General features: G+C 50.6%; 1 protein-coding gene across 1 annotated transcript in view; it reads left to right on the top strand.

Annotated features, from left to right (window-relative positions):
- Positions 1-1,899, top strand: part of PPRC1 (PPARG related coactivator 1) — a 16,714-nt gene extending 14,815 nt beyond the window's left edge. The window contains exons 13-15 of the mRNA XM_034776878.1: positions 832-953; positions 1,170-1,321; positions 1,576-1,899. Of these exons, the coding sequence (XP_034632769.1) occupies positions 832-953; positions 1,170-1,321; positions 1,576-1,679 (378 nt within the window). The 3' untranslated portion in view covers positions 1,680-1,899. The remainder of the gene's footprint in view (positions 1-831; positions 954-1,169; positions 1,322-1,575) is intronic.
- Positions 1,900-26,688: the final 24,789 nt, after the last annotated feature.

Consider the following 26,688-nt stretch of genomic DNA (forward strand, 5'->3'; position numbering starts at 1 on the left):
GGGGTGTGTGTGGGGGAGATCTGGTCCCTGGGAAGTATGGGCTGAACATGTGGGCGGGGGGGACGGGACACACTGGGGGTGGGGCGATCTGGTCCTTGGGAAGTATGGGCTGGGCGTGGCGGGGGAATCTGGTCCCTGGGAAGTATGGGCTGGGGGTGTGTGGGGAGGGATGGGACATGTGGGGGGAGATCTGGTCCCTGGGAAGTATGGGCTGGGCGTGTGCTGGTGCAATGGGGGGTGGGGTGGGGGGCAATCCCTGGGAGCTGCAGGCCAGGCATGTGCTGGTCTAAGGGGAGTGGGGGCATGTGCTGAGCGGGGGGGGCAGTCCCTGGGAACTATGGGCTAGGTGCGTGCAGGGACCAGGGGGTGCCTGGTCTCTGGGAGCTCCGGGGTGAGTGTGTGGTGTGAGGAGCCCAGCTGACCAGGTCTCTGGCCCCTCCCACACCAGGGCTCAGAGCTGAGCCCCCCCCCCCCTCTCCAGGGGCAGAGAAAGGGGACGGATGTCCTATGTGAGTGTCCGGACTGTCTCCCTGCTTCTCCAGGGGGCTCGGAGCCCCTCTGGCTGGGGGCTTGCCAGGTGTGAATGCTGCTCTGGAGTGGGGGCGTGGCAGGGCCCTGCCCCACCGCACTCCACCCCGACTTGCTGAGCTGGGGGCAGGACCCCCGCCTTAGGGCCCCATCGGGCGCCGAGCTGGGCAGGAAGTGGCACCGGCCAGTAGCCGGGGTCGCGCGGCGGAGTCTGTAATGCCGGCTTTCGGGATGAGCTGGGCGAGCGTGTGCCGAACTCCAGGGCTGTGCCCAGCTCATTGCATTGTGCTGTGCTCCCTGCAGGAGGAGAGGAGAGTCGTCTTCATCGGCAAGATCCCCAGCAGGATGACGCGGGCAGAGCTCCGGCACCGCTTCTCCGTGTTCGGGGACATCGAGGAGTGCACCCTCCACTTCCGGGCTGAGGGGTGAGGCCGGGCCCTGCCCTGGGGACGGGGATTGCTGGGGCTCCCTAGGGAATGTCAGGGTAGCTCCTGGCACCCCGTCCTTGCCCAGAGCAGGCTGTGCCCCTGCCCAGGTGGGCATGGCCGGGCCCATGCACCTCAGCCTTGGGAAGCCTCTGCCAGTCGCCAGGCCCCGTGGGAGGGGACACAGCGAGTCACCAGCTCTTCCTCTCCCCCCAGGGACAACTACGGCTTCGTCACCTACCGCTACGCCAAGGAGGCCTTCGCCGCCATCGAGAGCGGCCACAAGCTGCGGCGCCCGGACGAGCAGCCCTTCGACCTGTGCTTCGGGGGGCGCCGCCAGTTCTGCCGGAGGAACTACGCGGACCTGGGTGAGTCGGGGAGCCCGAGATGTCGCCAGGGCCTGGGCCACCCTGGGAGCCCCGCGGCAGGAGTCTGCTGAGCAGAGCTCTCCCCTTCCCCTGGGGTCCCCTGGGGCCGCCGAGAGCTCTGAGCAGGGGGGCGGCAGCCCCAGGTCCGGCACTGCCTTGTGGGGGGGTTGACCTCTGTGGAGTGGGGACGATCCCCCTCGCGGTGCCTTACCACCCCAGCGCCTCGCCGCTCACTGCAGCCTTGTCTCCTCCAGATTCCAACCGGGAAGATTTAGACCCTGCCCCCATCAAGAGCAAGTTCGACTCCCTCGACTTCGACACCTTATTGAAACAGGCGCAGCGCAACCTGCGGAGGTAGCGCTGGGCCCATGGCGGCTCTGCCCGGTGCCCGCGGGAGGTGTCCCGGCCCGGCTGCAGCTGAGCAGGGCTTTACAGAGAAACGAAAAAGACAAAAAAAAGTGTCAAACCAGATTTTTTAAACCATTTGTTTTTATAACAAATATTTAAGGCAGATGAATTGTCTCTGTTAACTGAGGGGCTGCCCCAGCCCAGTCACTCCGGTTAATAAACCCGGGTCCAACCCAGTCCTGGCTTGTCTCCCTCCTTCGGTTGCTTGGGCCTGGCGCGCCCTGGGTGGGCTGGGCCCAGGGGCGCCACCTCGTGGCGCTTGGGTGAGGGCAGCTGTGCTGAGATGGGCGTTGGGAGTGAGTCTCTAGGCAGTTCCTGGCACCGGGCAGCAGTGCCCAGCTGGGGTCCAGCATGGCACCCCCGGCTGAGCCTGCACCGCGGCTGCCTGCAAGTGCCAGGGGAGAGCTGGGAAGCCAGTGCCTGGCCCAGGGACGTCCCACCCCTTGGCCTCCCGGGGGGAGTGGAATGCGTGTGAGCTGGAGGGTCTCATGCTGGTAGAAAGGCGGGAGCTGTGCGTCTGACCTCCTCTGTGGGGACAGTTCAACACAGGGAACTTACCTTCTCTCTGCGCCAGGCCAGGTTGCCGGGGGGCATAGGGACACGGCATCGTGCTCCTCCCTCAGCATGACCGTCCTGCGTCCCATGGCTGACACCCGAGGGGCATGCACCTCTGCAGTCACTGTCCTGGCGTCATCTTGTCCAGTTCTGCTGGGTGCTTCCCCAGAGCAAGCGCAGGGAGAGAACCCTGTAACCGGCAGGGACGTGGCTCTGAACCCCCAGAGACTGAGGGGGGGCGGGGCCAGGCCTGGAGCAGCTAAAGTAACGGCCCATGTCACAAGGGCAGAAAGGACGGTTAATCGTCCCAGGTGGCCTGCAGGGCTCAGGCCAGAGAGATTCCTGCGCTAGGGTCCCTCTAACCCTGCTGTGCCCTGACAGAGCTGGAGCCGGCCCCCGAGAGCTCTGCAGCTGCCACGGAGGTGGGGTCACTGGTTCTGCAGCCGGGCAGGCAGGGCTGGAACCTGGCTCTTGTCTGTCCCTGGCTTTAGCACTCGTGGGTTTGATGCCTGACAAGCCAGGGCGCAGCTCCTGTGTACCCCAAGCCCAGGGCGAGCGTGGGGAGCTGAGGACCAGCAGGGCTGGGATGGCTCCGGGAAGAGGGGAGCATGGCTTGTTGACTCCTGTTTAGTGCCAGGTTCTGCCCTGGGCCCCAGCCGGCTCCACGAGTGCGGAGCAGGCAGCAGGGCAGAGTGGATTGGGGGGGCCAAGGCAGGGCCGCCTGCACAGAGGCTCAGAGGTGGGGTGGGAGGAGGCCGACCTGTGGGGTGGAGCTGAAGGAGCCGAGGGCAGGGGTGTGGCTGAGCAGTTTTGCCCCCAGGAAGGGGTGGGGTTTCTGCAACACCTGGGAGGGGGAGATGGGCCTGGTGGGGACAAGTCCGTGTGCCCCTGCCCCTAGCTCTGGGCCTGCAGGCTGGTGGGGCCCTGTCTCTGCTGGAGCTGGTGCACTCTGTCCAGCAAGGGGATGGCACACAGCATGCGGCTGGGCTCTGCCTGCACCAGGCCGTGCATAACACGGGTGCCCTAGGCATACCGTGCAGGGGCATGCACTCTGCTCCCTTGGCTGGGGAGCTGCCCGCCTGCCCAGGGGTGGCTGTGAGCTAATACCAGCAATTCTCCAGTAGCCCAAGGGCAGAGCAAAGAGCCATGGTGGCCAGGAATCCCCCCTTTCGCTTGCTGCTGAAGGGGCGCCTTGGGCGAGCTGCAGTTCCGATGTGCACCACAGGGTGGTACTGCATGCACCTAGCGTCCAGCGCCGTGCCCCGGCCCGGGACTCTGCACAGGCTGGGGAGGAGCCGCTCACGGCTGCCAGGGCTCAGCCTTGTCCAGTGAGCGCTGCGGTGGGAGCCCTTGGCACTGAATTGCCAGCCCAGGTGCCTGGGGAGCAGGGTTTGCGTCGGTCACAGGGGCAGGGCTTGGGCTCAGAGCTGTTCACAGATGGGACGTGGCTGGAGGGAGAGCTCCTCCTTCCCCCGCTGTGGGGGGCAGAGTCCTGCCCACCCTCTGGGTACAGCAACACGCCCCTCCCTGAAATGCAAAATCAGCAGGAGCGGCTGGCCCTGCATCCCTCCTCCCTTCTGGAGGCCACTGCTTGCAGCAGGAGTTCCCTAGCCCCCGCCCGCCCCTGTCCACAGCGTGTGGGGGGGGATTGGACCCTGCGGCTCTCGAGCAGCCAGCTGCCTACAGAGGCACTTCGCCCTCCTGGCCTGGGGGATGCTGGCAGCTCCCCTGTACGCACTGCCCCTCAGTCACTCTCACGGGCACCTGATAGCGGCCCTGCCCTGGGGGGCTCTGGGGCATGGATGGCCAAGGGCACAAGGGGGGCAGGGGTAAGGAATGGAACTCACCAGCTCGCTCCCTTTGCTGCTCTGGAGTCTCTCCAGTCCGACAGCTCTGCAGGGCAGGGGCTCTCCTTGGCCAGGCAGGGCCCGGTGCCAGACGGGGGCCAGGCAGGGGCTCTCCCTGGCCAGGCAGGGGCCTCTGGCTGCTGCTGCCATGCAGACGGTGGGCAACAAGGGCCAGCAGGGCTCTGCAGCTTGGCATCGCACTCAGCAGGGGAAGGGTTAAGAACGGTGCCATTAGCCCTGCAGCCCCCCTGCCCCTCCCTGACTGAGACACGGGGGTTCTGGCTCTCGAGCTGAAGGCTCAGCACGGGGGGGGGGTTTGCCGCTGGCCCTGCCCCAGCGCTTTGCAAGCCAAAGAGCTTGGAACTGCTTCAAAACCAAGGGAAGGGAGGGGAGCTTCAGGACGTCGGCTGAGAAACAGGATAGGAGGTGTATGGGTGCCCTGGCCAGCTTTGGGAACGTACCATCCCGGTGGGGGGGGGCCTGTTTCATGCTGCAGGATGGGATGCTATGGGGCCGGGGGGCAGGCGCATGGGAGCGCGGGCGCACTGTGCGTGGTGGGGACGGGTTGGGTCTCCTCTCTGCCCTTGTGACGTGGAGGGTCTCAGCATCCCGCAGGCTGGACCCAGGGTGCAGAGACACTCTCCACCTGCGCCTGGCGTGGCTTTTGCTGCCCTCTCTACTGCCCTGGGTCGAACTCCCAGCCAATCGGCGGCTGGGAATGGCTCAGTGCAGCTGATGGATGGAGGGCCGGGCCAGGCCACCAGCACAGCTGGCCTTCAGCACCCCGAGGAGCTTTGAGGGGAGGTTAGGTGTGATCCCCCTTGGTTCCAGCCTGGTCCCTATAGCCATGCCCCGGGGCAGGCTTGCTGTCTGAGCCCCGTTTCCCAGCCTGTTTTCTTGGGGCCTTTATGTCTTGCAGCGATGCAGCGAAGCCACTGGCCCTCTCCTGGCTGGGGAAAGCTCTCATCTGCTTTGCTTCCCTGGCTCGTTCCCAAGGAGACGGTGCATCTCACAGACCTGGCGTCAATCTCCTATCCCAGTGTCACGGAGCTGGAGTCGGTGCCATGACCCCAGCTTTGGAGCGGGGGCGGAATCCGTTCAGGGTGTCAGTCCCACTTCGGTCTTGCTCCTCTTCCAGGGTGAGCCGTGTGGCCCCATCGCCTCTGGGCTCCAGCCCTCCTGTGACACACCGTGAGCTCTGCCCAGCGAGGCCAGCTGAGACCGACCCCGAGGGAGGCTTGTGCATTAGCCCTTCGGCCAGCGTTCGCAGCGACTCCCCCAGCGCTCAGTCGTGTTTGTTCGGTAACTGGCCACGGCCCAGGCCGGCCATCGGGTCGCCCAGAGAACTGAAGGTCAGAGCACGGCCCATTCTGGGGAGCCCAGCCAGGCTGTAGGAAACCTACATGTTCAGGCTCCGACTGACCTTGGTCAGTTTGCAGGTGAGAGCCCCGACTCCTTCCAGCAGCCAACTCTGATTCCCCCACCTCCCAGCCCTCTGTTCTCAGCTGGGGAGTCTGTGCCCTGTATCCCTGCAGAGAAGTGAGGAAATCCATTTTCCGCTGGGGTGTTGGTTGCTTGTTGTCAATGGCTGGGTGAATGGGTTTTCCATGTCCTCTCTGATATGGGGTCGGCTGCGACTGCTCCTTTTAGGCGATCCGTTCAGGTTCAGACAGCGAGGTGTCATTCACACCCACATCTCCAGCCTTCCCTGAGAGCAAACAGTCCTTTCCCCACTCTGGGTTGCCATATGAAATAGAGGGGAAACTGAGGCACTCATAGGATTCCTAAAACTATTTCAGAAAATTCCCACGTGGTCTCACCTGGCTCAGCTGACAGTCTGTGTTAGCACGGTGTGTCTTTCTAGTGCCGCCTACCTCCAAGCAGTTTGCAATCTGGGCAGCCAGCTCTGGGGTGGAACAAGGGGCTCTTGAACCATCCCCAGCAGTGTGATATACCAGTCTAGGCCACGAAGTGAAAGATCCCACACAGTGCAGAGGGGAGGACTGGAATTTAACACCACCCTGTGGGAGCTCCAATGACCACAAGGCATCAGGCCCTCGGTTTTATGCTTTAACCCGAGTCCAGCACCTTCTGCAGTCCTGGCCCTAGCATTGCGCTAGGCCATTGGCTCGGGCCTGAGGCAGGAGCACCTGCCAGACGAACAGGAGCAGCTAACAGGACTTTTGCGAGGGAGTTGTCTGGGTGAAGGAGGGGCGACTGGGTGACCCTTGGGGTATGTTTGTGGTGGGCTTGCAGCTTGACTGAAGTATATAGTGTGCTCTGTTTGGGGACCGGGTGTTGAGCCTAGCAGCCTGTTAGGCAAGGCTGAGAGCTTCTTAACGAGACTTTGAGCCCTAAGGCCTTTAGCACCCATCAACCCTTAACTGGTGGTGGGGCTACCAAGGTTTTAAAAAGCACATCCCTAAATGACCAGAGGAGCTAGCGAACAGGGGACTTTTGCGAGGGAGTTTGGAGGAGAAGTGGGGGGCTAGATACACTTAACATTCTTTAAACTTAAGGCAATAAATACCCCCTGATTAAAAACAAAACATCAAGAAAGGAACCAGCAGCAGGAGTAAAAAGAGAATGCAGGCAGAGTCCAGCAATACAGTGGGGCTACCCAATTTATTGCACCCAGTGCACCCTGTGGGCTGGTGGCATGTGTGTGCACTCGGTGCAAGGAGCTTCTGGCCCTCAGAGACAGTGTATGGACACCGGGGAGGCTGAAGTGGAGGTGCATAGAGGAGACTTTCTGGGACACAGGAGAGCGGTCCCACCCCCAGTCTGACAGCCTCTGTGTTGGTGGGGAGGATGAAAGTCTCAGGGAAGGAGAACATCCAACTGGAGCAGAGGGAAATAATCCCTAGTTGGGATCATTCTTCCAGATGAGGGCAGGATCTATGAATGGAGATTCTTTCTGTCCTAGTAAGGAGGAGAGGATGGAAGATGATAAAATGTGGGTAGGATCTGATGAGAAACAGTCAAACGAAAAAGTCCCATTCAATTTCATCACGTAAAGGTAGACAGCTAAAAAGTGACAATTTTTTTAAGTGCTGATACACAAATGCTAGAAGTCTAAATAATAAGATGGGTGAACTAGAGTGCCTCGTATTAAATGAGGAAATTGATATAATAGGCATCACAGAAACTTGGTGGAATGAGGATAATCAATGGGACACAGTAATACCAGGGTACAAAATATATCGGAAGGACAGAATAGGTCGTGCTGGTAGGGGAGTGGCACTACATGGGAAAGAAAGCGTAGACTCAAATGAAGTAAAAATCTTAAATGAACCAAACTGTACCATAGAATCTCTATGGATAGTAATTCCGTGCTTGGATAATAAGACTATAGCAGTAGGGATATATAACCAACCACCTGGCCGGGATGTGATAGTGACTGAAATGCTCAGGGAGATTAGAGAGGCTATTAAAATAAAAAACTCAATAATGCGGGATTTCAGCTATCCCCATATTGACTGGGTACATGTTACCTCGGGACGGGGGGCAGAGAGAAAGTTTCTTGACACCTTAAATGACAGCTTCTTGGAGCAGCTAGTCCTGGAGCCCACCAGAGGAGAGGCAATTCTTGATTTAATCCTAAATGGAGCACAGGATCTGGTCCCAGAGGTGAATATAACTGAACCGCTTGGTAACAGTGACCATAATCTAATTAAATTAACACCCCTGTGGCAGGGAAAACACCACAATGGCTCAAACACTGTAGTATTTAATTTCAGAAAGGGGAACTGCACAAAAATGAGGAGGTTAGTTACACAGAAGTTAAAAGGTACAGCACCAAAAGTGAAATCCCTGCAAGCTGCATGGAAACTTTTAAAAGACACCATAACAGAGGCTCAACTTAACTGTATCCCCCAAATTAAAAAACATAGTAAGAGAACCAAAAAAGAGCCACCGTGCCTAAACAACAAGGTAAAAGAAGCAGTGAGAGGCAAAAAGGCATCCTTTAAAAAGTGAGGAAAATAGAAAGGAGCATAAACTCTGGCAAGTGAAGTATAAAAAAAGAATTTGAAGAACAGTTAACCAAAGAAGTACATCAGAAGCAGGAAGCTGCTAAACAACCACTGGGGCCACTGGACGATCGAGATGCTAAAGGAGCACTCAAGACCAATAAAGACATTGCAGAGAAACTAAATGAAATCTTTGCATCGGTCTTCACAGATAAGGATGTGAGGGAGATTCCCAAATCTGAGCCATTCTTTTTAGATGACAAATCTGAGGACCTGTCCCAGATTGAGGTGTCATTAGAGGAGGTTTTGGAACAAATTAGTAAATTAAACAGTAATAAGTCACCAGTACCAGATGGTATCACCCAAGAGTTCTGAAGGAACTCAAATGTGAAATTGCAGAACTACTAACTGTGGTATGTAACCTATCATTTAAATCAGCTTCTGTACCAGATGACTGGAGGATAGCTAATGTGACACCAATATTTTAAAAAGGCTCCAGAGGTGATCCTGGCAATTACAGGCCAGTAAACCTAACTTCAGTACCGGGCAAACTGTTTGAAAATGTAGTAAAGAACAGAATTGTCAGACACATAGATGAACGTGAACTGGGACCGTATAGATCATTGTTGCAACCAAGGTCCTGTAGTGGCACCAAATCTTTTATAAAGGGAGTCAAAGAAGGTGTCTAAGACAATGGTTTGCTGGTTATCATGCTATCTGTATGCATGGATCATTTTTGTATTTAAAGTTATAAGTATTGGCTCTATACTCTCTGTATTTCAAACTTATGCTATGCTTGTGGGTGACACCCCAGACAAGTTGGTGTTAGCTCTGCCTAGCCTGCTTGATGGCCCATTAAGGACCATCAGCTACACAACTGACCCATTGAAAGAAGAACAGGAGTACTTGTGGCACCTTAGAGACTAACAAATTTATTTGCTCTAATAAATTTGTTAGTCTCTAAGGTGCCACAAGTACTCCTGTTCTTCTTTTTGCGGATACAGACTAACACGGCTGCTACTCTGAAACCATTGAAAGAAGGCAGATACACCTTGTGACTCAGCAAGGCATGCAGGGACCTGCCTATGGACAGAACTCTTGGTTTTTCCAGGCCGTGTGATGGACAGCTTGTCTTTGGGACAAAGAAAGCAGAGACCACATGGCAAGAGACTATAAAAAACTGCTGCAGCTCCTCCATCTTATTATCACTTCAAAAGTTTTTTTTCTCTTACTTAATTGGCCTCTCAGAGTTGGTAAGACAACTCCCACCTGTTCATGCTCTCTGTATGTGTGTGTGTATATATATATCCTCAATATTTATTCCACTCTGTATGCATCCGAAGAAGTGGGCTGTAGTCCACGAAAGCTTATGCTCTAATAAATTTGTTAGTCTCTAAGGTGCCACAATTACTCCTGTTCTTTTTGCGGATACAGACTAACACGGCTGCTACTCTGAAACTCCTCCATCTTGTCTTCAATCCTGCTTCTTACCTCTGGAGGGACTTTGTTACAAACTGAAGCTGTGAACAAATGACTGATGACCCATCCCAGCTGGGGATGTATTCCAGGGACTTGATTTGAACCTGCAGTTTATTCTATCACTGCTACAAGCCTGAACCGAGAACTTTGCCATTACTGTATGTAATTGATTCCATTTAACCAATTCTAGCTCTCATCTCTATCTTTTTCCTTTTATGAATAAACCTTTAGATTTTAGATTCTAAAGGATTGGCAACAGCGTGATTTGCGGGTAAGATCTAATTTGTATATTGACCTGGGTCTGGGGCTTGGTCCTTTGTGATCGAGAGAACCTTTTTTATTTTACTGGGATATTGGTTTTCATAACCATTTGCCCCCATAACAAGTGGCACTGGTGGTGATCCTGGGAAACTGGAGTGTCTGAGGGAATTGCTTGTGTGACTTATGGTTAACCAGTGGGGTGAGACCAAGGTCTTCTCTGAGTGGCTGGTTTGGTTTGCCTGGATGTGCCAAGGAACCCCAGCCTTGGGCTGTAACTGTCCTGCTTTAACCAATTTGTCCTGAATTGGCCCTCTCCGTTGTCTCACCAAAGCCAGCATCGTTACAATGAACACAATTTGTTGGGGGAAGAGTCAACATGGTTTTTGTAAAGGGAAATCATGCCTCACCAATCTACTAGAATTCTTTGAGGGGGTCAACAAGCATGTGGCCAAGGTGATCTAGTGGATATAGTGGACTTAGATTTTCAGAAAGCCTTCGACAAGGTCCCTCACCAAAGGGTCTTAAGCAAGTAAGCTGTCATGGGATAAGAGGGAAGGTCCTCTCATGGGTCAGTGACTGGTCAAAAGATAGGAAATAAAGGGTAGGAATAAATGGTCAGTTTTCAGAATGGAGAGAGGTAAATAGTGGTGTCCCCCAGGGGTCTGTACTGGGACCAGTGCTGTTCAACATACTCATAAATTATTTGGAAAAGGGGTAAACAGTGAGGTGGCAACATTTGCAGATGATACAAAACTACTCAAGATAGTACTAAAGTCCCAGGCAGACTGCGAAGAGCTATAAAGGGATCTCACAAAACCGGGTGACTGGGCAACAAAATGGCAGATGAAATTCAATGTTGATAAATGCAAAGTAATGTACATTGGAAAACATAATCCCAACTATACATATAAAATGATGCTGTTAGCTGTTACCAGTCAAGAAAGAGATGTTGGAATCATTGTGGATAGTTTTCTGAAAACATCCACTCAGTGTGCAGCGGCAGTCAAAAAGGCGAACAGAATATTGGGAATCATTAAGAAAGAGATAGATAATAAGACATATTGACTCTATATCAATCCATGATACATCTACATCTTGAATACTGCAGGCAAATGTGGTCATCCCATATCAAAAAAGATACATTGGAATTGGAAAATGTTCAGAAAAGGGCAACAAAAATGATTAGGGTTATGGAACAGCTTCTATATGATGAGAGATTTATAATTTTAAAAAGGCCAATTTTAACAAATTAAGGGGACTGGTAAGGGAAGTGGATTGGGCAAACGTATTAATGGATCTAAAGGCAGAAGAAGCCTGGGATTACTTCAAGTTAAAGATGCATGAGCTGTCGGAGGCCTGCATTCCAAAAAAGGGAAAAAGATTACAAAGCAGGAGATTTAGACCGAGCTGGATGAGCGACCGACTCAAAGGGGCGATTAGGAAAAAACAGAAAGCGTACAAAGAGTGGAAGAGGGGAGGGATTAGTAAAGAAACTTACCTTAGCGAAGTCAGAGAATGTAGAGATAGAGTGAGAAAGGCCAAAGGCCGTGTAGAGTTGGACCTAGCGAGGGGAATTAAAAGCAATAGTAAGAGGTTTTACAGCCATATAAATAGGAAGAAAGCAAAGAAAGAAGAAGTGGGACCGCTGAAGACTATTGCCGGAGAGGAGATTAAAGACAATCGAGGCATGGCGCAATATCTCAATGAATATTTTGCATCGGTGTTTAATGAGGCCAATGAAGGTATTAGGGATACTAGCACCACTACAGAGGGGCATTCAGGATGGGGGATTACCGTATCCGAGGTAGAAACAAAACTTGAATGCCTTAATGGGGCTAAGTCGGGAGGACCAGACGATCTTCATCCGAGAATATTGAAGGAATTGGCGCGGGAAATAGCAGGCCCATTAGCGATAATATTTAATGAATCTGTAAACTCGGGGGTGGTCCCGTTAGACTGGAGAATAGCTAATGTGGTTCCTATTTTCAAGAAAGGGAAAAAAAGTGATCCGGGTAACTACAGGCCTGTTAGTTTAACATCTGTAGTGTGCAAGGTGTTAGAGAAAATTCTGAAAGAGAAACTAGTTGAGGACCTGGAGGTTAGTGGCAATTGCGATAAATTACAACATGGTTTTACGAAGGGCAGATCGTGCCAAACGAATCTGATCTCCTTCTTTGAGAAAGTAACGGATTTAATAGATAAGGGAAATGCGGTGGACCTAATATACCTGGATTTCAGTAAAGCGTTTGATACTGTACCCCATGAGGAATTATTGGTTAAACTGACAAACATGGGGATCGATATGAAAATCCAGAGGTGGATAAGGAATTGGTTAATGGGGAGAATGCAGCGGGTCGTATTAAAGGGTGAACTGTCGGGTTGGAGGGAGGTTACTAGTGGAGTGCCTCAAGGTTCGGTTTTGGGACCCATTTTATTTAATCTATTTATAACTGACCTCGGAACCGATTGCAGGAGTGGGCTGATAAAGTTTGCGGATGATACGAAGGTGGGAGGCGTTGTAAATTCGGAGGAGGATAGGGATATCCTGCAGGGAGACTTGAACGAGCTTGTGAATTGGAGTATCAGGAATAGGATGAAATTTAATAGTAAAAAGTGTAAGGTGATGCATTTGGGGATGACTAATAAAAATTTTAGTTACAAGATGGGGACGCATTGGTTAGAAGTAACGGAAGAGGAGAAGGACCTAGGGGTCCTAGTAGACCGCAGGATGACTATGAGTCGACAATGCGACGTGGCGGTGAAAAAAGCCAATGCTGTCTTGGGATGCATTAGGCGAGGTATATCTAGTAGGGATAAGGAGGTCCTGCTTCCGTTGTACAAGGCGCTGGTGAGACCTCATTTGGAGTACTGTGTGCAGTTCTGGTCTCCCATGTTTAAAAAAGATGAACTCAAACTGGAACGGGTGCAGAGAAGGGCCACTAGGATGATCAGAGGAATGGAAAACCTGTCGTATGAAAAGAGACTAGAGGAGCTTGGGTTGTTTAGTCTGACAAAGCGAAGGCTGAGGGGGGATATGATTGCTATCTTTAAATATATTAGAGGGATTAATACGAGGGAGGGAGAAGAATTATTCCAGCTTAGTACTAATGTGGATACGAGAACGAATGGATATAAACTGGCCGTGGGGAGGTTCAGGCTTGAAATTAGACGAAGGTTTCTGACCGTCAGAGGGGTGAAATATTGGAACGGCCTTCCGAGGGAAACGGTGGGGGCGACGGACCTGTCTGGTTTTAAGATTAAGTTAGATAAATTTATGGAGGGAATGGTTTAATGGTATAACATAGTAGTCAAGGAAAACCAAGAAATGGTAGGTAAATTGTATAATGGCTGACGGGGTCAGGCTGGAGACTCTTGCCTATATGCTCGGGGTCTTACTGATCGCCATATTTGGGGTCGGGAAGGAATTTTCCTCCAGGGCAGATTGGCTGAGCCTCTGGAGGTTTTTCGCCTTCCTCCGCAGCATAGGGCAGGGATCTCTAGCAGGAGGGTTTCTGCCGATTGAAGTCACCTAAAACAGGATTGGGGACTTCAACAGCAGAATCCAGGGAAGGGGTAGGGACGGTTTTATGGCCTGCAGCATGCAGGGGGTCAGACCAGATGATCATAATGGTCCCTTCTGACCTTAAAGTCTATGAGTCTATGAGATTAATAAGTCTGGGACTTTTCAGCTTGGAAAAGAGACGACTAAGGGGGGGATATGATTTAGGTCTATAAAATCATGACGGGTGTGGAGAAAGTAAATAAGGAAGTGTTATTTACTCCTTCTCATAACACAAGAACTAGGGGTCACCAAATACAATTAATAGGCAGCAAGTTTAAAACAAACAAAAGGAAGTATTTCTTCACACAACGCACAGTCAATCTGTGGAACTCCTTGCCAGGGGATATTGTGAAGGCCAAGACTATAAACAGGGTTCAAAAAAGAGCTAGATAAGTTCCTGGAGGGTAGATTCACCAAAGGCTACTAGCCAGGAGGGGCAGGGATGGTGTCCCTAGCCTCTGTTTGCCAGAAGCTGAGAATGGGCGACAGGGGATGGATCACTTGATGATTCCCTGTTCTGTTCATTCCCTCTGGGGCACCTGGCATTGGCCACTGTTGGAAGACAGGATACTGGGCTAGATGGACCTTTGGTCTGACCCAGTCTGGCCGTTCTTATGTCTCTTCACGGGGGATTTAACCTGAGTTCAAGCTGGCTTGGCTCCGCTAACTCCCCCACTCCACCCCACATCAGGTGTTACTTGTGGCATTGCTCGAGCAGGTTAGCGACGCACAACAGTTCACGGCCACTAGTACTACAATGCCGCCCCACAATCCCCAGCATTGGCCGATCATGCCATCTACCCATTCGCAATCCCTTGGCTGGACATCACCTACCACTGTGGCTAGGGGGCTTGGCATCCTGGTCCCTATTTGCACACAGCGCCTGGTACCAGTCCTTGCACATTGCTCCAATACGGTGCTCCGAACACCTACCAGAAGCCACCGTCTCAGCCTGCCACCAGCTGCCCAGAGGCCAGGACTGAGGAAGTTCCTGACCTATGCAAGGCTAGCAGTGCACCTGATGTGAGGAGCAAGAACAGGCATGCCAAGAGCCCCCGCACGTGTCTGGTTCCTGGAGTTATACCCTTTCTGCCCACTGTGGGGCCACATTCTCATGCCATGCCAAGCAAGAGCAGTTTGCTGTGGCACAATGCACCATGGGATGTGCACTCCCCCAGTTGCAGGCAGCGCTGGTACGGATACTGGGTGGCTCAGTGAGCGCCTGGAACACAATCAGACCTTCGCAGCAGGGTCACCCTCCTGGTCTGGGCTGACAGGAGAGAAGATCCTCGAGTGACTCCGCCCTGGTGGCTGTGTAGCACGGGTGTGCCCCTGCTACACTGCTGGCTCCACGGCCCAGTGAAGGTGCAGCATGGATGTGTGCCTAGGACATCGCCAACACCACAGCAATATGTCCACCACTGACCCCACGTCCCAGTGACGGTTTGGGTGTGCCCCCAGTGTGTCTCTGACGCCCACGTCCCAGTGACGGTGTAGTGTGGGTGTGCCCCCGGTGTGTCTGACCCCCACGTCCGTGACGGTGTAGTGTGGGTGTGCCGCTGGGACATCACTAATCCCACGTCCCAGTGACAGTGTAGTGTGGGTGTGCCCCCGGCATGTCTCTGAGTATCATGTCCCAGTGACAGTGTAGTGTGGGTGTGCCCCCGGGGTGTCTCTGACCCCCACGTCCCAGTGACAGTGTAGTGTGGGTGTGCCCCCGGCGTGTCTCTGACCCCCACATCCCGGTGACAGTGTAGTGTGGGTGTGCCCCCGGCGTGTCTCTGACCATCATGCCCCAGTGACGGTGTAGTCTGGTTGGCTCTGTTCATTCCACGGAGGTTAGATGGCACAATCCTGCACGCAAGCTGCTTCCTCATCCCAGTTATAAGCTCCGCAGCCAGCACGTCTTGGATTGGGGCCTGGTGGCTAGTCATGGAGAGGGGGCTGGCACGAGGGCAGCCTTACAGTGTGTTGTGGGAACTGGAGCATGTTCCTGCTGCCCTTGGTTTCAGAGAGCGGGAAGAGATGGTTAGGTTGCTTTATGACAGAAGAGTGGTCTTCCCCCTAAGCACAGGCACATGGCGCTGCCCAAACAAGAGCGCATGGGAGTCTGCGTAGGAATTAGGAGTACATGGGCAGAGGGTTTTTCGCAGACTATTGTTTGGTGGCGGTGGTGTACCTGTGTGTGAGGGACAGAAGGGGCAGCAAGGGACTGAAGCAGCCAAAAATCCAAGCTAACGGTAATGGAAGTCCTGGTAATGTGGCGCTGAGTGAAAGCTTTTTGGGCACTGAGTGTTGTCTGGAAAGGCAGGCTTGGAACAGCTGGCAAATAAACTATCCCCTGGTGTTTGATCCCTGCTGTGTTCAGAGAACAGGCTTGATGTACAATCTCTGCACATAAATAAGTTTGCATCAAAGAAAATATCTGGCTCTATCAGTTTCTCCTCCCAAGAGAAACAACCCACTAGGCCCCAGCTGTGGCTATCAGGTGGGGGATTACGCCGGTGTCAGGGGTGGGCTTCAAACCCATCCCTCCAGGTAACAATATGAACAGCAGAGACTGGGAGTTCAGCACTTTTTCTGCCTAGGAAGAAATATTCCCAGCCTCTGCCTCTTCAGCCAGGACAGAGACAGGTTTCCACTTCAACTGCCACTCTCCTGAGGCACAGGCTGTGAACAGATCGTGAGCAATGAGGCTGAGAGGCTCTCTTCCATGAAAACACGCTCCATGACTCCGCAGATTTGTGGGAATCCCTCACATTGAGGCTCCTCAAATGTACATATGCCACTTGGCTGCTGGAAAGGTAGCTACAAACAGCACCTCTCTGACTGCAGCCTTTCACCTCCAGAGTCTGGAATGCACGGTAGGGATCAGTCCTGCCCTGGCCACAAAGGGACAGGCAACCTGGCACATCACTGCCATTTCTCAGAACAAGGGCAGTATGTTACAAAGAAGCTGAGTTCCTCAAAGACAATTTTTTTTTTTTTTTCAAACCTTCAGCATAATTTGTCAGATTTCCCTGACAGGAGCTCTTGATTAAGAAACTAGAAGAACAGAACATTAACATGGCACACATTAAATTAAACATTGGCTGACTGGCAGGTCTCAAAATGTAATAGTAAATGGGTGCGACAGCAGCAAGTGGGTGTGCTTTCAGTGGGGTCCCCCAGGGCTCAGTTCTTGGCCCTATGCTATTTAACATTTTTATCAATGGCCTGGAAGAAAACACATCACTGATAAAGTTTACAGATGACACGAAAACGGGGGGGAGTGGTAAATAATGAAGAGGATGGGTCACTGATACAGAGAGATCTGGATCGCTTGGTTAGTTGGCCACAAGCAAACAATATGTGTTTTAATGCAGCTAAATGTAAATGTACACACCTGGGAACAAAGAATGTTGGCCATACTTCCATGATGGGGGACTCTATCCTGGGAAGCAGCGAGTCTGAAAAAGAAAGACTCGAGAGTGGTGGTGGATAATCAGCTGAACATGAACTCCCAGTGGACGCTGTGGCCAAAAGGGGCCAATGCGATCCTGAGATGTATACATTGGACTATCAAGTAGGAATGGGAAGGTTATATTACTGCAGTATTTGGCACTGGTGCAACTGCTGCTGGAATCCTGTGCTCAGTTCTGGTGTCCACGCTTCAAGAGGGATGTTGATAAATTGGAGAGGGTTCAGAGAAGAGACACAGGAATGATTAAAGGCTTGGAAAACCTGCTTTAGAATGACAGACTCAAGGAGCTCAATTTGTTTAGCTTAATCAAGAAAAGCTTAAGGGGTGACTTGATCACAGTCTAAAAGTATCTAAACAGTGAACACAACTTTGACAGAGGACTCTTCAGTCTAAAAGAAAAAGATCTAACCAGTGCCAACGGCTGGAAGTTGAAGCTACACACACTGAGACTGGAAATAAGGCACACATTTTTAACAGAGTGTACACTTAATCATTAAAACAACTTAGCACAGGCTGTGGTGGAGTCTCCATCTAATCAAGATGTGATGTTTTTTCTAAAAATGCTGCTCTGGTTCAAACAGGAATTATTGTGGGGCAGGTCTCTGGCCTGTGTTATCCAGGAGGTCAGACTAGATGATCACAAGGGTCCCTTTTCGCCTTGTAATTGATGAATCTGTGACCCACTCTCTGGTCCATTTTGCCGGTAACTTCCTTTACAGATAACAAGAACTTGCCCTGAGGATCTCAGGAGAATTAGGTTATTTACTCATTCGCTCAAAGGCTAATGCACCTCTCTTTAAGCTCAGCACTTAATTTTGGAAGCACTAAATGGCTTTCTAAATGGCTATGGGAGAGATTACTTCCTCCCCACTCCTCTCGGGCTCCAGAGTGACAAGGGCCCAGACCTTCCCAGCTAGCGGAACAAATACAAGGGTTGTCTGAGTGCACAGAGATGGTGAAATGTTTGACTGAGCATTCTTTCCATCTCACACGTCATCACCACTAATAAAGGCTCCGCTACTCTGGGCTAGACTCTTTGGTATCTGTGAGTTTGCACATGTTCAGCTAAGCAGAACTTAGTTAATTAGTGCTACATACGAAGGAAGAGTCCAGTGTTGGTTCTGCATGGCTCAGAGAAGTAAAGTCACTCACTCCCCTAGAGCCAGCAGCTCTGATGCTGCTACATGATGATGTGCTCATTAAGAAGGTGCCATTTTCAGAGTCACTTTTTGGAACGGACCCATGCTGTATGCACAGACTGCATGAGACCTGCAGTCAGACTCCTGCAGATTCGCAACTCGCAGGCCCTCTGTTCTGACTGCCCCGAATCAGCCCAGCTGGTGCACCACAGAGGTAGGCAATTCCCAGCTGGGGGACATCCTGGCCCCACGAAGTCAACAGCAAAACTCCCATTGACTTCAATGGGGCCAGGATTTCACTCTGGATTTTTCCCACCTCTGGCATCTCAGGGGCCCCACGTCCTAATGCTGAGTGTAAGAGAATGCAGGTTCCTGCTGCTAGAGCCTTTCCGTGAAAAGCAGATGTCGGCGTGACTCGCTGGACAATCCGCCTGGAAATACTTACCTTTAAGATGCCGGGTGCTCCTTGGTGTTAAGTGAAATTGTCTGTGTCTCATTAACATCAAAGAGTTTCCTTCAGTAGTCCGGGCAATGGGAGAGCAACCAGCAGATGAGTTGGAGAACTGTTAGTCTCCACTAATGTGGCCTGCAACCAATTAGCATCAAAGGGGAGCCACTAGAACACATGAAACAGGGAAGGAGGGCAGCAGCAATGGTAAATCGCACCAACTAGGGAGAAAGGAGCAATGCTAAAGTTTCAGCTCAAATTGTGACCCCACCCAGAGATAGTTCAAATCCTGTGCTGGGGAGTTCTACCTAGTGCTGGTGGGTTCCTCTGAAATCCCCCCACGCTTCTGTACTGGCCGTAGTGGGTCGTGCCTTCGTCATCCTGGCTGGACTGCAACTCTCTCTATCCTGGGGCTTGTCTACACTGGCACGTTACAGCGCAGCAACTTTCTAGCTCAGGGGTGTGAAAAAACACCCACCGGAGTGCTGCAAGTTTCAGCGCTGTAATATGCCAGTGTAGACACTGCACCAAGAAACTCACAAAGAAGCACAACAGCAGTCTGTAAGTACTTAGGTGAGGAGAAGAGTTCTACATAAGAATGGCCAATTTGGGTCAGACCAATGGTCCATCTAGTCTGGTATCCTGTCTTCCAGTGCTTCCGTGGGAATGAACGGGCCACTCATCACTGGCAAGGTTGATCCTGGGAGGAAGCACAAGCAGGAGAGCGCAAGAGGGGAGGACTCCTGTCTCATGCTGAGAAAGAGGGACGATCATTGAGTTATCTTAAGTGCCTATACACAAATGCAAGAAGCCTGGGAAACAAGCAGGGAGAACTGGAAGTCCTGGCACAGTCAGGGAACTATGATGTGATTGGAATAACAGAGACTTGGTGGGACAACTCACATGACTGGAGTACTGTCATGGATGGATATAAACTGTTCAGGAAGGACAGGCAGGGCAGAAAAGGTGGGGGAGTTGCGTTGTATGTAAGAGAGGAGTATGACTGCTCAGAGCTCCGGTATGATACTGCAGAAAAACCTGAGAGTCTCTGGATAAAGTTGAGAAGTGGGAGCAACAAGGGTGATGTTGTGGTTGGAGTCTGCTATAGACCACCAGACCAGGGGGATGAGGTGGACGAGGCTTTATTCTGGCAACTAGCAGAAATTGCTAGATCACAGGCCCTGGTTCTCATGGGAGACTTTAATCACCCTGATATCTGCTGGGAGAGCAATACAGCGGTGCACAGGCAATCCAGGAAATTTTTGGAAAGTGTAGGGGACAATTTCCTGGTGCAAGTGCTGGAGGAACCAACTAGGGGCAAAGCTTTTCTTGACCTGCTGCTCACAAACAGGGAAGAACTAGTAGGGGAAGCAAAAGTGGATGGGAACCTGGGAGGCAGTGACCATGAGATGGTCGAGTTCAGGATCCTGACACAAGGAAGAAAGGAGAGCAGCAGAATACGGACCCTGGACTTCAGAAAAGCAGACTTTGACTCCCTCAGGGAACAGATGGGCAGGATCCCCTGGGAGAATAACATGAAGGGCAAAGGGGTCCAGGAGAGCTGGCTGTATTTTAAAGAATCCTTATTGAGGTTGCAGGAACAAACCATCCCGATGTGTAGAAAGAATAGTAAATATGGCAGGCGACCAGCTTGGCTAAACAGTGAAATCCTTGCTGATCTTAAATGCAAAAAAGAGGCTTATAAGAAGTGGAAGATTGGACAAATGACCAGGGAGGAGTATAAAAATATTGCTCAGGCGTGCAGGAGTGAAATCAGGAAGGCCAAATCACACTTGGAGTTGCAGTTAGCAAGAGATGTTAAGAGTAACAAGAAGGGTTTCTTCAGGTATGTTAGCAACAAGAAGAAAATCAAGGAAAGTGTGGGCCCCTTACTGAATGAGGGAGGCAACCTAGTGACAGAGGATGTGGAAAAAGCTAATGTACTCAATGATTTTTTTGCCTCTGTCTTCACGCACAAGGTCAGCTCCCAGATTGCTGCACTGGGCAGTACAGCATGGGGAGAAGGTGACCAACCCTCTGTGGAGAAAGAAGTGGTTCAGGACTATTTAGAAAAACTGGACGTGCACAAGTCCATGGGGCCGGATGCGCTGCATCCGAGGGTGCTAAAAGAGTTGGCGGGTGAGATTGCAGAGCCATTAGCCATTATTTTTGAAAACTCATGGCGATCGGGGGAGGTCCCAGATGACTGGAAAAAGGCTAATGTAGTGCCCATCTTTAAAAAAGGGAAGAAGGAGGATCCGGGGAACTACAGGCCAGTCAGCCTCACCTCAGTCCCTGGAAAAATCATGGAGCAGGTCCTCAAGGAATCAATTATGAAACATTTAGAGGAGAGGAAAGTGATCAGGAACAGTCAGCATGGATTCACGAAGGGGAAGTCGTGCCTGACTAACCTAATTGCCTTCTATGATGAGATAACTGGCTCTGTGGATGAGGGGAAAGCAGTGGATGTGTTATTTCTTGACTTTAGCAAAGCTTTTGATACGGTCTCCCACAGTATTCTTGCCACCAAGTTAAAGAAGTATGGGCTGGATGAATGGACTATAAGGTGGATAGAAAGCTGGCTAGATCGTCGGGCTCAACGGGTAGTGATCAATGGCTCCATGTCTAGTTGGCAGCCGGTTTCAAGTGGAGTGCCCCAAGGGTCGGTCCTGGGGCCGGTTTTGTTTAATATCTTTATTAATGATCTGGAGGATGGTGTGGACTGCACTCTCAGCAAGTTTGCAGATGACACTAAACTAGGAGGCGTGGTAGATACACTAGAGGGTAGGGATCGGATACAGAGGGACCTAGACAAATTAGAGGATTGGGCAGAAAAAAACCTGATGAGGTTCAACAAGGACAAGTGCAGAGTCCTGCACTTAGGACGGAAGAATCCCATGCACTGCTACAGACTAGGGACCGAATGGCTAGGTAGCAGCTCTGCTGAAAAGGACCTAGGGGTCACAGTGGACGAGAAGCTGGATATGAGTCAACAGTGTGCTCTTGTTACCAAGAAGGCTAACGGCATTTTGGGCTGTATATGTAGGGGCATTGCCAGCAGATCGAGGAACGTGATCGTTCCCCTTTATTCGACATTGGTGAGGCCTCATCTGGAATACTGTGTCCAGTTTTGGGCCCCACACTACAAGAAGGATGTGGAAAAATTGGAAAGAGTCCAGCGGAGGGCAACAAAAATGATTAGGGGTCTGGAGCACATGACTTATGAGGAGAGGCTGAGAGAACTGGGATTGTTTAGTCTCCAGAAGAGAAGAATGAGGGGGGATTTGATAGCAGCCTTCAACTACCTGAAGGGGGGTTCCAAAGAGGATGGAGCTCGGCTGTTCTCAGTGGTGGCAGATGACAGAACGAGGAGCAATGGTCTCAAGTTGCAGTGGGGGAGGTCCAGGTTGGATATCAGGAAAAACTATTTCACTAGGAGGGTGGTGAAACACTGGAATGCGTTACCTAGGGAGGTGGTGGAGTCTCCTTCCTTGGAGGTTTTTAAGGCCCGGCTTGACAAAGCCCTGGCTGGGATGATTTAGCTGGGAATTGGTCCTGCTTTGAGCAGGGGGTTGGACTAGATGACCTCTTGAGGTCCCTTCCAACTCTGATATTCTATGATTCTAAGGTTGGGTTTGGACCTGCTGCTTTGGCCTAGCCCTGGGCTGCCCTCTGCAACCCCCAGTACCCCTTAGCCTTCTTCTAGGCCGCAGCCTGGGGCTTTCCAGGCTGGAGCTCCCCAGTCCTGCTCCACGCAGGTACTCTGTGTCTTGCTCCCTGCAGCCAGGCCCTTCTCTCCCTGAACACAGAGAGAGACTCTTGGGCTCCTGGCTCCCAGCGTCTTATATAGGACCAACTGAGGCCTGATTAGGGTGTGGCCCAGCTGCAGCTACTTCCCCAATCAGCCCAGTAGCTGCTTCTCCCTGCAACAGCCTTCTCCCAGGGCTGTTCCAACCCTTTCAGGCAGGAGTGGGTGTCCACCCCGCTACAGGGGTGTACATTTAGTTTGAGCCTTTATTATGGTGTTTTTAAAAGTTTCCATGCAGTCTTGTGACTGTTCCCTTTAATTTCTGTTTAAATAGCTTCTTTATTTTTTGTGTAGTTCCTCTTTTTGAAGTTAAATGCTACTGTGATGGGTTTCTCTACAAGGATATTAAATTTAATTACATTATGGTTGCTATTACAGAGCAGTTCAGCTATATTCACCCTTTGGACCAATTCCTGTGCCCCATTTAGGATTAAATCAATAATTACCTCTTCCCTTGTGGGTTCCAGAACTAGCTGCTCCAAGAATCAGTCATTTAATGGTGTTTAGGAAATTTTATCTCTCCATCCCATTTTCAGGTGACATGTACCCAATCAATACAGGGATCATTGAAATTCAACTAATTTCTAAATTACTATAATAATTATTATTTATTTACATTACCATACTGCCTAGGAGCCCTAGTCATGAACTAGGACTCCATGGTGTGGGGCACTGTACAAACACAGAACAAAGAGATGGTCCCTGACCCAACTATCTTACAATTCAAGTATATGACAGGAGACTAAAGATGGATACAGACAGATGGGGGGCGGAAGGGATTACAAGGAAAGGAGACAGGATTGGTCAGTATGACAGGCAGTGGTCTCAGCACACCAGGGGCCTAACCAATGTCATGTTTTTTGTAGGCCTCATGGAAAAGGAGAATTTTGAGGACAGATTTGAAGGAAGAGAATCTCATAGACAGCAGCATAGTGAGATCCAATGGTTGGAAGTTTAAGTTAGACAAACTCAGACTAGAAATGAGGTGCAGAATTTTAATAGGGAGGGTAATTAACCATTGGAACAACTTAGCTAGGGATGTGGTGGATTCTCCCTCTCCTGAAGTTTTCAAATGAAGTCTAGATATCTCTTTCTAAAAATTATGCTATACATCAACCAGAAGTTATGGGTCTGAGGCAGATTCCTCAATGGATGAGATTCTCTGGCCTTTGTTGTGCACAAAGTCAGACTAGATGATCACAAATGGAATCTTCTGGCCTTAAAATCTATTAATCTAAGGCCTTGTCTACATTCAAGTTTTGCAGTGGCATAGTCCCATCAGGGCAATTAGAGTTGGTTGAACAATTTTCTGTCGGGAAATGCATTTTCATTGTAATCTAAACATTTGTTAGGAACATGTCAATTTTAATGAAATTTTGGACAGGAAAAAGTCAGAATGAGTCATTGCAACTTTCTTGTTTAGTTTAAATAATTTTTTTCATTTGATAAAGTAAGAACTTTTTTTGACCTTTTAATTTCAACTATAATAGAAAATGAATCAAAACAAGAAAGTTGAAATGAAATGTTTTTACTTTATATTGATATATTTCATATTGTAATATAAAAGTCTAAACAAAATGAATTGACATTATTGAAATTAAACATCTCAGAGGAGGCACAATTTTTGTTCTACAGGAAATTGTGAAATTTCGACCTCTCGGGCTGATTTGGAAGAAAACCTTCTTTGGAATATCCCATGGAATGGAAATTCTGGTTTCAGACCAACTCTAGTTATATTAGTGGCTAAAACCTTAATTTTCACAAGGCCTGAGTGAAAGGAGCTGGAGAGACAGCATATTGTCTGTGCTCCAACAGCCTCCATTTGCTTCTCATACAGTACGCAGTCTGACACACCTAGACCATCTCTCCTTGTGGGACCCTCCATTGCAGCTATTGCTCTGAAGCACTCTGCATTTGTGCAAACCCCCATATAGACTGAAGGAGCAGGAGGGAGTTTTCAGGACTCTGGCAATCTACTAAAGAAACCCAAGGAAGTATCCTCGCCTCACCATCTTCAAGTCACACCATAAGCGTCCCCTTTTCACTATCACATTCCCAAAGAGCCAGAGCAGAAGATGATTCAGTGGAGTGGTCAAAACAGCCAAGATTCATCCTAGAGCAGGGTGAAGGATTGACTGTGCTTAGAGTGAGGTTCCAGTTATAGCCAGCATAGGAGAACAAATCCACCATATTTTCCTCACACCACCAAAACCAAAACTGTGGATACACAGAACCAAATGCTCCAAGACAGACCTTCCCTCTCGGTGTCCTAGTACGTTCTGTGTTGTCCTTCAGTTTACATTGTGTTCTCCTTGGGGCAAGGGATGGCTTCTTCTGCATTTTGCATAGTGCCCAGCAGACTTTTGCACTGGGTCTAGCAAAAGGCAAAAGAGGTTAATGATACGTGATGCCACCAGGAGAGAAGGAAGTGAATGAGGTTACCTACCAATGCGAGGATGTTTCACTTTCTGCTTGAGTCATTTCTCTCACCTTCCATATCAAGTTTGGATTCATGTCTTCATCTTCAAGGCTCTGCATGACTCAGCTCACATGTAGATCTTTGATCTTGTTTCCTCTTGCTCCCCCTTACTGTTCTCTATGCTCCACCATGATTTTTCTCCTACATGCTCCATTAGTATCCTTTCCCCATTGACCTCTAATCTCCTTGCTCCAGGTTGCTTTCAACATCTGGAATGTCCTCCATTATATACCAAACTACCTCCTCTCTGAATCATTGCTTGAGGCACATGAGGCTTCCATGAGAACTTTTATCAAAGACGCAAATGTAGAAAATAGCTCTAATAAAAATACAGAAACAAACTGCTTGAAGTTTGGTCCTTCAGCCAAGGTACTAGGTAACACAGATGAGCGTTCAGTGTATTGATTTAACCAGTACACTGCTGAATTCCCTAGGTACTGGTACCACATATAAGTGACAGCTTAGTTTGGAACCAGTTCCTCCCCATTCTGTCTCAGCAATTCTCAGATGCTGTGAATCCAACCTGATGAAAGTCCAGTCGGGTCCATGCAGTACAGCCCCACTAAACTACACCTTGTATAACCAAACCCCCAAGGAACCAAACTGAAATATCCCCTGGGGTTCAACTTCCTGGACTCTTGTTCCCCAAGGCAAGGGCACAGTGAAGGAAGGCCAGGCTAGCTGACAGCACATTGATCAGCTCCAGTGGGATACTGTCATTTGGAGAGCAGCCAAAAGTTCCACGCTAGCTAACATCTTGGGGCTCTTTGTAAAATCCAGAGGGCAGAAAGCATGTGGAACAGGTGCACATGGAGTGGCCTAGCCAGCAGGCTGTTTTGGGTGATACCCCTTTAGCAAGGGCATGGGGTGGGCTGTTGGAACAGGAAAGTTCTGTGGCAGTTGGGATACAGGAAGTCTGTGGTGGCCAGTTGGAAGAAGGCAGGCTGGAGAGTGGAGATTGCAAGAAGCAGATTGGGAGGGGAGAGACTGGGAGTTGCAGATAGAACTGGGCAATTTGGAGTTGGGATTGGCAGTTTGAACAGGGAGGGGACTGACAATTGGGACTGGCAGATGGGGTGAGGGAATGACAGTTGGGATTGCCAGTTTGAACTGGGTGACGAGTGACAATTGGGATTGGCAGATGGGATGAGGGTGGTGACAGTTGGGACTGGCAGTTTGATCTGGATGTGGAGTGACAGTTGGGATTGTCAGTTGGGATGAGGGTGATGACAGTTGGGATTGACAGATGGGGTTAGGGATGACAGTTGGGATTGTCTGATGGGTGAGGGGAATGACAGTTGGGAATGGCAGTTCGAACTGGATGGGGAGTGACAGTTGAGATTGGCAGTTGGGATGAGGGGGGTGACAGCTGGGATTGACAGATGGGGTNTGATCTGGATGGGGAGTGTCAGTTGGGATTGGCAGTTGGGATGAGGGGGATGAACAGAGCAGGTTTGAGGGGGAGTGACGGTTAGGAAGGACTGGATTTGACAGGTTCAGCAGGGGTGACTGATGATTTTAAATGATAACTGTGCAAGGGGCTAGTCCCAAGTGAGGAACCAGCTGGTCATGACATTTTGGACAGTGATGGAGGAATGAATTTGAATTTGACAGTTTGAGAAGGACTGTTTGACCTGGGGAGGCAACAGAAGGATGAGAAACAGGTTGGATTTAGGCAGTGAGAGGATCAGAAAACAGCAGAGGAGGTTACTAAGAAGCAGGTAAAATGTATGAGAACTAGTTCCCTCTTCCTCACTGGGTAAACTCTACTTGCTAAAGTAGTGATTAGTCATGATGTGAGGTAGTAACACCGGTTCTTGTCTATAGTATTCCATATGTGGTGCACCTGCACTCGAGATGAGAATCCTTTGGCCAGCAGTGTCTTGTGTTCCATGCCTCCACCCTGCATGCCCTCATACCCCCACCTACCCAAGGGCAGAGAGAGGC

The sequence above is a fragment of the Trachemys scripta genome, chromosome 7, assembly GCF_013100865.1.
Source record: "Trachemys scripta elegans isolate TJP31775 chromosome 7, CAS_Tse_1.0, whole genome shotgun sequence".
Classification (NCBI taxonomy): Eukaryota; Metazoa; Chordata; order Testudines; family Emydidae; genus Trachemys; species Trachemys scripta.